Source organism: Protopterus annectens, chromosome 13.part0 (genome assembly GCF_019279795.1).
Source record: "Protopterus annectens isolate FY-2018-M chromosome 13.part0, PAN1.0, whole genome shotgun sequence".
NCBI classification, from domain to species: Eukaryota; Metazoa; Chordata; order Ceratodontiformes; family Protopteridae; genus Protopterus; species Protopterus annectens.
Genome location: NC_056747.1, coordinates 35,563,337 through 35,577,631, shown reverse-complemented (window position 1 = coordinate 35,577,631; position 14,295 = coordinate 35,563,337). Strand labels below are relative to the sequence as shown.

The 14,295-nt window shown below is 36.9% G+C and overlaps 1 protein-coding gene across 1 annotated transcript in view; it reads left to right on the top strand.

The window, feature by feature from the left end:
* The window catches only part of ANKRD24 (ankyrin repeat domain 24), a 266,617-nt gene extending 253,880 nt beyond the window's left edge, over window positions 1-12,737 (top strand). Inside the window, 1 exon segment of the mRNA XM_044090602.1 lies at window positions 11,955-12,737. Within this exon segment, the coding sequence (XP_043946537.1) occupies window positions 11,955-12,032 (78 nt within the window). The 3' untranslated portion in view covers window positions 12,033-12,737.
* Window positions 12,738-14,295: the final 1,558 nt, after the last annotated feature.

Here is a 14,295-nt window from a genome sequence, read left to right as displayed (position 1 = left end):
TAATCTGTTGGCTTTAGCTGAAATACCACTGCATAAGCTACTAAGTTGTGAGAAGCAATCAAAACCAACCTCCAATCCTTTCACCAGCAACTTTTTTCATGAATTCCCCCAACAACATAAAAACTCCACAATTGCAGAACAAGAGAAAAAATCAAAAGGGGGAGGGGAAAAAAACAAAACAAAAAAATGAATGAAGACACAGTGGTTCTCAATCTCAGTAAAATAATTCTGAGCAACAATCATCTATCGCTTCTTACAAAAGGTTTTAGCTTTGTTCTTACTCAACCAGTGAACATTACTAAGGTTTTGATTGACTTGAAATTATATGTTCGGAAATTGAACCTACGGTTCATGTTACATGACATCCCCCACTTCAGCCTAAAACAAGACAAATTCAGCCATAGAAGTACATACAACCCTACTCTTCATAATAATATTCAAATCTTCCACAATATTTGCAAAGATTACATAAAAAGGAAGTTACATAACAGCCCAAAAACTTACAATTTATCGTTGGAAGAAAAGCTTGCCTTAAAGGAACTTTCCACCAACAAATAAATATGGGTTATGAAACTGGCAAAGGGGGCATGACAGTCATTATGAATAATGTCGACTATGACATGGCCATCAGACATCTCATAGCAGACCAAGATTGTTATGAGGAAGTTACATAAACAGGAGTTTTTCAAACACTGACACAATTTTGTTTGACCTGCTGTGCCAAGAAAGCTGTGGCCATGAGGTATATACATTTCTGAGAACTGTTCAGCCCAAAATGGCTAGACTCTTTGGCATACCTAAAATATGCAAAGACAGGTTCAGTCCTCCATTTAGACCAGTAGTTTCAGCTGACCACTACAAGATGGAAGCAATTTCAATCCTTATAACCATCTTCTAAATCGAAGTCATCCAAAAATCTGAATTTTACGTGAATGACTCATGGCACCTGTTGGAGTTATTAAGTGACATTGGGAACATTAATAATGATTGTGTCTTTGTGTCATTTGATGTAGTTACTTTATATACTTGTATTCAGCAGGACACAGCCATTTACTTTGTTAGAGGTTATCTTACAAAATTTCTTGACTTTGACAACAACATGACAAATACCATCTGTGTCTTTCTCACAAAAGGAGATAATGCCAGCCCAGCTATCTAGAATTTTGTAAATAATTATATGTCATTTGTGAATATCAACATGATTCAAATAAGATACTTGTGTTATAAATGTATCAGAACTGTATGTCAGGTGCATATCAAACTGCTGATACAGAAGTGTGTGTTGAAAAGGTATTTGCAAAGTGCTTAAAATGTAACCACATCATGCCCTACTGGAATAGAACAGAAATGTACCTGCACTATTGTAACTGTTTAGATATATATATTTTAACACTGGAAACTGGAATACAGAAGGTTAACTTCAGGAAAAATAGCTGAAATTAAATTACTTTATGGCCAGGCCATAAAAAGATGTTATCTTTCAGTTTCAGTGCAGCAAGAGACACATTATCTAAAACTAGGGAGCTTTCTGTATTGTCTTGGAAGTCTTTTATTGTTTTATGACTTCCACCATTTGCCAAAGATCTGAGGAAAAGCCCTTGTTTATGTATTTTCACAGGTAGATGCTAAATACTTCTAGCTCCCAGCAGTGGGGGGGGGGTTCACCTGGGACAGAGTCAGATGACAAGAAATTAGGTCATTCTGCAAGCTATCCCAGCAGTAATATTTCAGATATTAATTTGAGAACTCTCTTAGAGAGACTGAACATTCTGTATTCTCTCTTGGACCTGAAAGTGAGAAGACCCATTCACCACACATTTGCCTTGCTATGAGTAAGTAAGTCTAGGGAAAAGTATAATTCTCTTAGATACAGTCAGGAATATAACAACACTCAGTTTAGATGTTTTTCTTTATTTACTTGAGACTGTCCTGCAATATTGTTTTAAATACTTCCTGTAATTTTGAACTCTTATGTCACTGTAATTAGGTACTGAGTATTTTCTTGTTCTTTTATTATTTATTATTAAATATATTTAAACCATTCATTGTGGCTGATCTGTTTAGAGATATTGACGTTCTGAGAGTACTTGCATATTTATTTGGTGACACTGTGTGGGCCACTCCTAATAAGCTTGCTCTTGGTCAAACTACCATTTGTATTAACAGTAACATTACACAGTAAAATTGGACACCATTTGTTAACAGCCTTAAAGTAGCTGATAAGCAGTGACTGGGGGCAGAGGAAACTAAATTATAGCCTGGGCAGAAGGGGGCATAGCTAGTAAACCTGTCAGAGCCTTTCCTTGGTGTGTGTGTAGTACCCCATTTTTACAGTTTAATATGAGTTGTGGAAAGGCCATCATTTTTTTGGACATTACAGTTTCCCCTAGAGGAAAGTGTTTCTCAGTTTGCAAGTAAAATTTTCAGGAAAGAGACCTTTGTAAATCAATACTTGCACAGGAAAAGTCATTACCCTTTCACATGAAGAAAGGGGTGATAAAAGGACAATTTATCAGACTCAGTAGGCTCACTAGTAAGCAAACTATTTTTGAGGAAGAAGCAAAATATTTAAAGTCCCTTTTTCTTCAAAAAGCTATGATATTGACTGGCTCACAAACATTATCAATGAAGTATTTATGCTTAAGTCAATCAAAGTTAAACCAGGTGTGATGAAAAATCAGACAGAAACAGTGGCAGACACAGGAGAAGAATTGACTTCTACAAAAACTTCACTGGCTAAATATAGCAGGGCTTTTCCACTTTCTATTTCTAGTGACATGCATTTAATTAGAGACATACTCAGAGATAACTGGAAGATCATTTTAGGGAATGGTGAATTAACTAAAATGATTGGTGACAGTCCTTCATTCACTTACAGAAGAATTCACAACATGAAATCCATGTTAGAACACCATCAAACTACACATTAGAAACAAACACATTTGGTACTTAAAATTTGGCCGGTGTAAGCAGTGCCGATTTATTACAAAGACTTCCAACATTCACATTAAGGAAACAGATTCAGTTATGATTCACAAAGAGTGGTTTATTTGGCATCTTATGATTCCTGCCAAGGATTTTATATTGGAAAAACTGTGAGAAAGCTGTCAAGAAGAATTTATGAACACACTCTGGCTGCATGCTCCAGGGATCTAAACCTCACCACAACAATAAATAGGATGTGCTGGAGGGATAAATTCCTGTCCCAGAGACTTCCCATGCTCTGGAACAAGATTCCAATCCACATTAGGCAGAGCTCCTCGCTAACCCTCTTCAAGAGAAACCTTCACGAGTGGATAGGAAACAGAAAGTTTACCCCAGGGATCACTTCAATGGCTGTGCTGGACAGAGGTACAGGGAACTAATCTAAGGGGGTGGCGAAAGCCAACACATTCTGGCTAGGCTTACAAATGCCTTCGGGCAGATAGCCTAGTACCTACCTATGAACATATAAAGAAAAAAGACTCTAGTAATTCTTTAGCCAAACACTCCCTAATGTGTATTAATTTAAAAAAAAATCAAGCTTTTGTATTAAATGCTGTCAGTATGAAAGAGTTTGTGGGCAATTACAATGTCCTACTTGAATGCCATGAATCTTGGTGGCAAATAAGACTGCTGGAAAATAACTTACTCGGTCTTAATGACACAGTAAATATTAAATGTTTTCTGATGGACAAAGACTTTAAATGCTAAATACTGCTGTTTAAAGTTGTTAAAAGTAGTCATATTTTCTCATTTTACAGAAATATGTTTTAATTCAAAAACAATTATATTCAGAGTTGTGTCAGCAACATTGACCATTTTTGTTGGAGAGTAACACTTCTGAGTGGTTAGTGCCTTGTTACATTTTTGAACATGGTTTTATATACACTGTAACTTTAAGATGAACAGAGAGAACAGAGAGAAGCATTTTATTGGTTAGGGGGTGATCATGTGATTAATTTCATACTTCTTTTAAACTTGGTTTGTGTACTTGGTTTTAATGAAAGTGCTCTGTAGTTAAAACTTGTGTCTGAGACTTTTTTCACGTTTGTTTTGTAGGATTGTTTGCGGTTTATTTGTGTGAGTTACTTTCCAATGGCTTGTCTCACTCCTTTATCAAGATGTATATGCTAGACATCACAGTATGTCTTCCCATGAATCCCCCTCTTTCAATGTATTCTCATGTAAAAATGTTTTTAAACATAAGAAACCTCCAAGAAAATGGTGGCTCCTCCTTGGGATCTTAATTCTGTCTTAGAGAATCTAACACTTGCTCCATTTGAACCAGTTCTTCTGGCTGATTTAAGGTACTTAATACCAAAAACAGTTTTACTGGTTTTTCTGACCTCTGCAAGAAGAATATCTGAGTTGCAAGCTCTTATGGTGGGTCAGCCTTACCTCATTTTCCAGAAACAAGATTTCTTTGAAAATGAATCCTTTTTTTACACCTAAAATGGTGTCAAAGTTTACTTTAATCGAAACTATCCATCTCCCTGTGTTTTTCCTTAAATGCAAAATGAGGGAGAAAGGATACTCCTTACTTTGGATGTCCACAGACAACTCCAGTACTATCTTGACAGAACAAAATCTTTCTGAACTTCTGATCAGTTATTCATTTCTTGTGAAGGTAAGAAGAGACAACCTGTGTCAAAGCAGACTATTTCCAAATGGATGTTTCATATTACTACATTTTGTTATTCCCACCACAACAATACTCTTCCAAGACAGAGTGAAAGGACACTGTTCCAAGGCCTTGGTCTCATCTATGTAGTTTTTAAAGGTTTGACTCTAGAAGTATTCTTGAAGCAGTAACTTGGTTCTCAGTACAAACTCTTACAAGGCACTACAAGCTAAATTCTTTCTCCAGGTCTAGGTCAGGCTTTGCTGGAACTATTCTCTCGAGGCTCCTGGACCCTTACCTTTCCAGCTCCCAGCTGTTCTAAGCTACCTACCCATATAGCTAGGCTACTGCATCAGTGATCAATATGATGGACATAGTACAGTTGTCTAAGTAAACTGACCATAACAGTAGATGTTCAAATCATCAATGCTGCAATAGCTGCTACCTCCCACCATCCGCCCCCTATGTTTTTTTGGTGAGGTTCTTTATTACAGGCTTTGTTTATTTGTTTGTTTATTACATGGGGATTTGTCTTTATTGTTCATAGCTATATTCTGTCGGGATTTAGCTTTCCTCTCTCAGTTAGCTTTAAAGCTGTGAAGGACTTGGTGCCCAAACCTGCCTTTTAATAATTAAAAATTATTATATAAATAAAGCATTTTTATTTTAAAATATAAAACAATTATACCTAATGGTCTTAACAATGTTAAATTGGAAGTGTTTGCTTTAAGACAAATTGTTGTGTAATTAGTAGGCATGTGTTGTTAATTGAATGTATTATATAGGCAAGTCTGGTTTGTAATTTTACTGTTTGATATTCCTTGAAGGTGGAAACACCGAAGCGCTAGAGAATAAAATTAATTTGTTTTTCCTGATTGTCACTTTATTACAGTCGGTGGTTTGTGGTCAGCATTGTTATATATTGTGGAGAAGAGGAGAATTTGTGGTTTATACTTCGGGATATGGCTTCTGACCCGAACCTAGATGTGCCTCGGGCATTTCGTGAGGAACCAGCTTTTCAGTTGGGAATAACCAGCGGTTCTGGCTCCCAGGTGGGTTCCCAGAGAACTATGGAACACTATTTGAATGGTTCTTCACAGGTTCCAGTAATGACTGTGGAAAACCGGCATACTAACTTGGGTACCGGCGTTATTTTTGATGTGTTTATGAAAGAAAGGATGAAAAGAGTACCTGACCCCTTCCCTTCAGTGGGACCGAAATTTAATGCAATCCCATCAGACATGCGAGAACTCTGTGATAAATATGGTAAGCTGTTAGGAAAAGAAACTAAGACCTATTTTAACATTTTAAGTCTACAGAGATATATCGATCTCGATATCACCCCAAGGGGACTTAGATTCGTGAAAAATCCCAGCACTCCTTTTGATATAAATTGTTCATTGGATAAATTATTTAAGGAGCGGTGGTTTAAATCTGCACATAAATGTGTAGCCGAATGGTTACATATTTTACTGGAAAGAGATCAACTTAAACACAAAAAACTTAAACAAGAACTAGCCGTTTTATCCCAGACAATTAGTGATTCCATGAATTCAGCTAGCATTAATGCTTTTTTAGAAAAAACTAATGAAAAGTTGTTTTTGTTGGAGGCGGAGCTGATTGAACAGAAAAAATCAAAACTGACGCGGGACATCAATGAATATGAGGCAGGGCTTGCCTTTACATATTTAACCAATCGGAGAGCTGGCAAGCAAGGAAAACGTCAACGCGTAAGGTTTAAAAGCATGCCTTCTTCTTTGCTTGTATCATCAGGGGAAGAAAGCAGGTTTGATACAAGCGGCGAGTTTCCAGAGTTACCTCAACCATAGCAGCCTCAAGAACACATACAAACTTTTCGGAAGCAAGGGGGACCACCGTTTAACCAGCAACAACATGGTCAACAGGGACAAAAATGGAATAAAAATTTTGGGACATACGCCGGTAACCAAGAGATAGGTTACCAGGTGGATTTTCAGCAGGGACCAAGAAATGGACAATATAACAAGAGGTTCAAAAAGTAAGGTATGTGCTGAACCGAATATAGTTTTGAATTTATCCCAATGTGATTTAACTTCAGAACAATTTGCTGTGTTAAGTCTGGGTTTAAAATTTGTCCCGACTGTGTTGCCTTGAGGGCATGTAGTCAAACAGGAGATGTTTAAATTTCTGGGAAAAATACATCTGAAATATTATTTTTCTGGGGATGCTATTAATGAAAATGCAGCTTTTAACTCTTTACTCCATGATGAATCTGAGGATAGTTTCTTTTCTTGTAATGAAGAAACGGATGAAAGCCGTTTAGATAGCAGTGTTAATGCTTATCGTAAAATGGATGTTTCTCACATACCAGTGTTTAATAAGTTTATGCCACCGTTTGTCAATCAACGTATTGCACAATTTGGTTCCATGATTGGGTTTGGGGGTGAAAATATTTGTGATAAAGTGTTATTAAATAAACATGAAGTGTCCTATAATTTAACTCTGAAAGAATGGCAAGCTTTGAAAATATTGAGTGAAAGAGAGGACATAGTAATCAAACCCTCTGACAAAGGGAACAAAATAGTTATTATGAATGTATTACAATATCATACTATGTGTATGGAGCATTTAAATAACACTGAAGTTTATGAGAAATGTGATAAAAATAAATATGAGCAAGCTATGGTGGAATTTGAAAAAATTCTGGATAGAAGTGTTAGATTAGGTTACTTTAAAGAAAAAGATGTTAAGGATAGGTTATTTAACCAAAGAAGTGAAATAGCTATTTTTTTCTGTTTGCCTAAAATACACAAAAGTTTAGTTAAACCTCCGGGAAGACCTATTATTTCTGCTTGCAATTATTTTTTACACAATATTAGTTTAACACTACATGAGTTATTATTACCCTATGTTCTTAAATCCCCTGTGTACATTAAGGATAGTGTAGACTTTTTACATAAAATTTCCCCGGTAGTATGGAATAAAACTAGATACTGGATGGTGATTGATGTTAAGAGTTTGTATACTTCCATCCACCATAAGGATGGTTTAGAGGTGATAAAATATTTTATGGGTGATGGTCCTTTATCTCATTTTGTCATCAATATGGTTGAGTTCTGTTTAAAAAATAATTATTTTTATTTTGATAATACAATATATAGACAGAAACAAGGTACAGTGATGGGGGCAGCGTTTTCCCCCATGTATGCAAACTTGTTTATGTCTTTTTTTGAGAAAAAGTTTTTATTTAATTTGGATTTTATGAAAAAACATGTGGATTTTTATTTTCGGTTTATTGATGATTTGATTTTTATATGTGAGGGGGGTGAAGAAGAGGTAGAGAACTTTATAACAGATATGCATAAGAATCCCTTTGGTCTTGCTTTTGATGGACTATAAAAAAGGAATAAAGTTGTGTATCTTGACCTTGTTTTGGAGGGCATGGAAGATGGGAGTATTTCATCCAATATCCATAGGAAATTTGTGGACGGCAACCAATATCTACATGCCACCAGTTGTCACCCTCCCCATATGTTAGAAGTTTACCATATGGTGAAGTGATACGTGTTTCAAGGTTATGTAGTGATAAGAATGAATTATTGAAAGAGATGGAAAGAACCAACCAAATGTTTTTGTATAGGGGCTATGACCCAGATAATTTAGAAAAGGCTTATATTAAAATAATAAGAAAGTTAAATATGGAAGGGGATGTATATATAAATAAAAGAAGGAATAAATACCAGGACAGTAGGTTTTTTTGAGGAGAATAAGGGGATGGGAGATGCCATTTATTATGTAACAGTATATAATATAAAAAGTGATGAAATTAAAACTTTAATAGAGTATTATTGAAAATACTTGTTGGGAGATAAAGTTTTGGCAAATATTCTTCCTTGTAAACCATTCTTCTCCTACAAAAGGGGTAGAAATTTAAAGGATATGGTGGTACATGGTAAATTTTCCATGCCAAGAATAGCTATACCAAGAACTATCTTGAGTCGAGGTACAATATGCTGCAATAGATGCAGTATTTGTAACAATATAGTCAACACATTTAAAAATATAAACGGGGTTAAATTCGAGCCTAGAGACACATACACATGTAGAAGTTGAGGGGTAATATATGCATTGAAATGTCCATGTGAACTTTATTACATAGGGGAAACTAAAAGAGAATTTTGTGTTAGATTCATGGAGCATATGAGAGATGTGAAAAATATTAGAGATGATAAAATAATTCCTGCTCATTTTAGGATGTTTCATAATAGTAATGGGTCCCTGTTACAGGGTACTGTTTTAGAAAGTGTAAAATGTTTAAGCATGGATGAAAATGTATTAAAACAAAAATTATTATATAATGAAAGCATTTTTATTTTAAAATATAAAACAATGATACCTAATGGTCTTAACAATGAATTAAATTGGAAGTGTTTGCTTTAAAACAAATTTTTGTGTAATTAGTAGGCATGTGTTGTTAATTGAATGTATTATATAGGCAAGTTTAGTTTGTAATTTTACTGTTTGATATTCCTTGAAGGTGGAAACACCGAAGCACTAGAAAATAAAATAAATTTGTTTTTCCTGATTGTCACTTTATTACAGTTGGTGGTTTGTGGTCAGTGTTGTTATATATTGTGGAGAAGAGGAGAATTTGTGGTTTATAAAATGGTGTCAAAGTTTATTTTAATCAAAACTATCCATCTCCCTGTGTTTTTCCCTAAATGCAAAATGAGGGAGAAAGGATACTCCTTACCTTGGATGTCCACAGACAACTCCAGTACTATCTTGACAGAACAAAATCTTTCTGAACTTCTGATCAGTTATTCATTTCTTGTGAAGGTAAGAAGAGACAACCTGTGTCAAAGCAGACTATTTCCAAATGGATGTTTCATATTACTACATTTTGTTATTCCCACCACAACAATACTCTTCCAGGACAGAGTGAAAGTACACTGTTCCAAGGCCTTGGTCTCATCTATATAGTTTTTAAAGGTTTGACTCTAGAAGTATTCTTGAAGCAGTAACTTGGTTCTCAGTACAAACTCTTACAAGGCACTACAAGCTAAATTCTTTCTCCAGGTCTAGGTCAGGCTTTGCTGGAACTATTCTCTTGAAGCTCCTGGACCCTTACCTTTCCAGCTCCCAGCTGTTCTAAGCTACCTACCCATATAGCTAGGCTACTGCATTAGTGATCAATATGATGAACATAGTACAGTTGTCTAAGTAAACTGACCATAACAGTAGATGTTCAAATCATCACTGCTGCAATAGCTGCTACCTCCCACCATCCACCCCCTATGTTTTTTGGTGAGGTTCTTTATTACAGGCCATGGGGATTTGTCTTTATTGTTCATAGCTATATTCTGTCAGGATTTAGCTTTCCTCTCTCAGTTAGCTTTAAAGCTGTGAAGGACTTGGTGCCCAAACCTGCCTTTTAATTAGCTCAGCTGGAGGTGTCCAATGTCTTGGACTTGTGGAATGTGCTCTGAAGTTATGGAAGCTGGATGGCTGGCTGCTATAGCCTACACAGCATATAACCTCCATTGCTTAGGTACTTCAGCAGTGATCATTCAACCATCTATCGTTATGCTATGTTTACTTACACAACTGGATTTATTAGGGATGCACTTGAGAGTTGTTTTGCTGTGACCCACAGTTTTATCAATGCTATTCTAAAACATTCAGGGCTTAATTGGCCTTTTATTTTCTTTCTTCAGACATAATTGCCTATAGTACGTGAGATGGTTTACTTAGATTCATTATGCAGGAGATTATACTGTATAAAGTCTGGAGAATTGGTTTGTATCCATTTTGGCGAGGTGTAGTCCTACTGTCTAAAATGCTGTATGTGTTCATTAGTCATTCACAGTTCCTTACAACTTTTGCACAGTCTATTTGTAATAGGAACATATTCTGACTGTAGGTTAAAGAGGATATTGGTAAAAACAGAACATACTGTGTCAAGTGAATTCATGTTATAGGATGTGGAACAGTTAGTATTAGTTATGTCATAGTCTAGACCTTAGATACTGAGGTATTTCTGTTCATGTTTTGTATTCAATAGACTTTTTTGTTTTTGCTTAACCAGTTGTAGATTGTTGCACAATGTTCATAATATTACTAGGTTTGGGGGCAAGTTTGGAAATAACTAGATCTACCACTAGCCACTGAGGTCTGATTAGATTATGCTGACAAAGTTAATGCTGAAGCTAGCCATATTAATGACTCTAGAAAGATATTATTTATTTAATGCTAAAGAATATGATTGCAGTGTGGAGTACTGAGCATGCAGTACCACTCTGTGCATGTCCTACCACACTTACATGTTGCTAGAGAATATGATTGCAGTGTGGAGTACTGAGCATGCAGTACCACTCTGTGCATGTCCTACCACACTTACATGTGTAGAATGGCTGACTAGAAACATTTGGTCTTCCCCATATAATATATAATGTAGTATGCATGTTGGAAACCTGACCCCTCAGCCTCCTTTAGAATGTGTCCTACATGTGGTAAAACCCCAAACATTCCCCCAAGGAAGAGGCAGCTAGTGTCACCCCCAGCTTGTCCTGTAAGAGGTACTGCTAGTGAAAGGCAGACCTTTGAGATCACAGTCACAGCTGCATCCCCATTTTCTGCTTCACAAAACTAGCCATTCATTTCTTTTTTACAAGTGATCATCAAATGCATGAAAGTAAATAATTGTTTCCTGAGTTCATACTACTTTGCTTCTGATGACATTTGTTTCCAGTAGAACACGATAGATCAGTGGCACGCTATCATCACGCTCTCTCAACATCTTCCTTCTTATAGTAGTAATTAACGCAGATTCTTATACTCCAATCATTTCTCATGCTTCCATTTCCACCTCTTCGAACAAACGTGCATTTAATAGTATTCTGTTATTTTTCTGACATGTTGAAATGGATAGAGGCAAACTCACGCATCTCAAAATGAACAATTAAATGCTTTGAACATTGCTTCTCCCCTGTTATGTACAGAAAAGTCAATAAGCAAGTGAATTACTAGTTTTCCTTACAGTCTCTGCAGTCCAAACAACAGCCAGCATCCAGTGGAAAGACAGTGTTGTTATGATCCAGTGAGATATGATATTATTCAATCCTTCCTGCAACATATTTCTCATCAGTTAAGACACCAGGCCTAAAATGCCTACTGAGTTATTAGAAGCCTCAATAAAGTAGGTTATTGTGGTTGTTTTAGCTTGTTCTTGGGTAGAGAGATTTGTAGTTTAGACGAATCAGGTACTGGAATGACTAGAACATTGTACTGTAAAAGATGGTACCATAAAAGGTTATCATACTACAGGTATTAAGCAGTCCACTTAAAACTACTTTTTTCCTTTCTTTTCCAGGGCCGAATGGATGAAGATGTCCATAGTATTTTGCAGCAGATACTGAAAGTGCAGAGCCGGTCACAAATTCCTAGATAAATCACAAAGATAAACAGAACAACCTTCTTCATTTGGAGAAAATATGGGTGGCCCCAGAATAACCTAATGTTCCTCTATAAAGATTCTGTGTTAGAAATGTGATAACTTTCCTCAGGAATACATCTGTTTGCATCTGAAGGAATCAGCTGGCATTCTTAGCATGACAACCACTGATGAATTTCCATGGCTCCACAAATTAATACATATTAACTGGCTTGTCTTGTTTCTCAGGACTGACAATTTCTGTCTAAATAAGATACTGTTCCACTACTGTGTTTATACTGCAAGCATAGCCAGCAGCAAATGATTTGTTCCTATAGCATTATACACCCATACAGTGGTTATACACAGAACTCATGCTCTGGTTATACACAGAACTGTAACCATACAGTTGTTATACATGGAAGTGCATCCATGCTCTGGTTATACATGGAATTGTAACCATGCATTGATTATACACAGAGTTACACCTATGCCCTGGTTATACACAAAGCTGCACCCATGCCCTAGTTATACACATAACTGCACCCATGCACAGGCTATACACGTAACTGCACCCATGCCATGGTTAAAGATAGAACTGCACACCATGCCCTGGTTTTATGTGGCACTGCACTCATGCAGTGGATCATTCACAGTGTGCTTTTCCTCATGCACTGAATTATTTATACTGTACTTCTCCTCATGCACTGGAGTATTCACACTGCACTTTTCTTCATGCACTAGAGTATTCATACTGTACTTTTCCACATGCACTGGTGTATTCACACTGTACTTTTCAACATGCACTGGAGTATTCACACTGTACTTTTCTTCATGCACTAGAGTATTCATACTGTACTTTTGCACATGCACTGGAGTATTCACACTGTACTTTTCCTCATGCACTAACGTATTCATTCTGTACTCTTCCTCATGCACTGGAGTATTGCACTGCACTTCACATGCACTGGAGTAGTCACACTGTACTTTTCCTCATGCACTAGAGTATTCATACTGTACTTTTCAACATGCACTGGAGTATTCATACTGTACTTTTCCACATGCACTGGAGTATTCACACTGTACTTTTCCTCGTGCACTAACGTATTAATTCTGTACTCTTCCTCATGCACTGGAGTATTGCACTGTACTTCACATGCACTGGAGTAGTCACACTGTACTTTTCCTCATGCACTAGAGTATTCATACTGTACTTTTCAACATGCACTGGAGTATTCACACTGTACTTTTCCTCATGTACTGGAGTATTCACACTGTACTTTTCAACATGCACTGGAGTATTCACACTGTACTTTTCCTCATGCACTAGAGTATTCATACTGTATTCTTCCTCGTGCACTGGAGTAGTCACACTGTACTTTTGTTCATGCACTAGAGTATTCACACTGTACTTCACCTCATGCACTGGAGTATTCACACTGTACTTTTGTTCATGCACTAGAGTATTCACACTGTACTTCACCTCATGCACTGGAGTATTCACACTGTACTTCACCTCATGCACTAGAGTATTCACACTGTACTTTTCCTCATGTACTAGAGTATTCATACTGTATTCTTCCTCATGCACTGGAGTATTCACAATGTACTTTTCCTCATGCACTGGAGTATTCACACTGTACTTTTAGGTTCATAGGTTCATAAGTTCATACTAGGCTATCTGCCCTAGGGCATTTATAAGCCTAGCCAGAATGTGTTTGGCTTTTGCCACCCATTTTAAATTTATTTTGCTATGCCCTTTTTCGAGGTTAGTATACTGTGCGTCTGTCTAACAGTGACACAGAAGTGATACCCAGGGTAAACCTATGATCTCCCATCCATTCATCAAGATTCCTCTTGAAGAGAGTCAATGAGGGACTCTGCCTAACCTGGACTGGGATTTTATTCCAGAGTGAAGGGAGCCTCTGGGTTATGAATCTGTCCCTCCAGCATGTCCTATTTATTTCAGTGCTGAGGTTCAAGTCTCTCGGTAGCGTGGCTCGATGGGATTTGGATTTTCTGAGGTGCAGCATGTCCATTAATTCCGGGTTGGACATGGCTTTATACATCAGGCACAGATCGCCTCTGAACAGGTGGTATGCCACTGAGTATAGCTGGAGTTTCTTTAACCGGGCAGCATATGGCATCTGTTTGAGCCCTTTGATCCTCTTGGTGAGGTACTTTTGGGGTCTTTCCAGTTGCTGCAGGTGTCTGGTAAGGTACATCCCAAAACGGGCATTATACTCAATTATGGGCCTGATGAGGGATGAGTAAAGAGGCA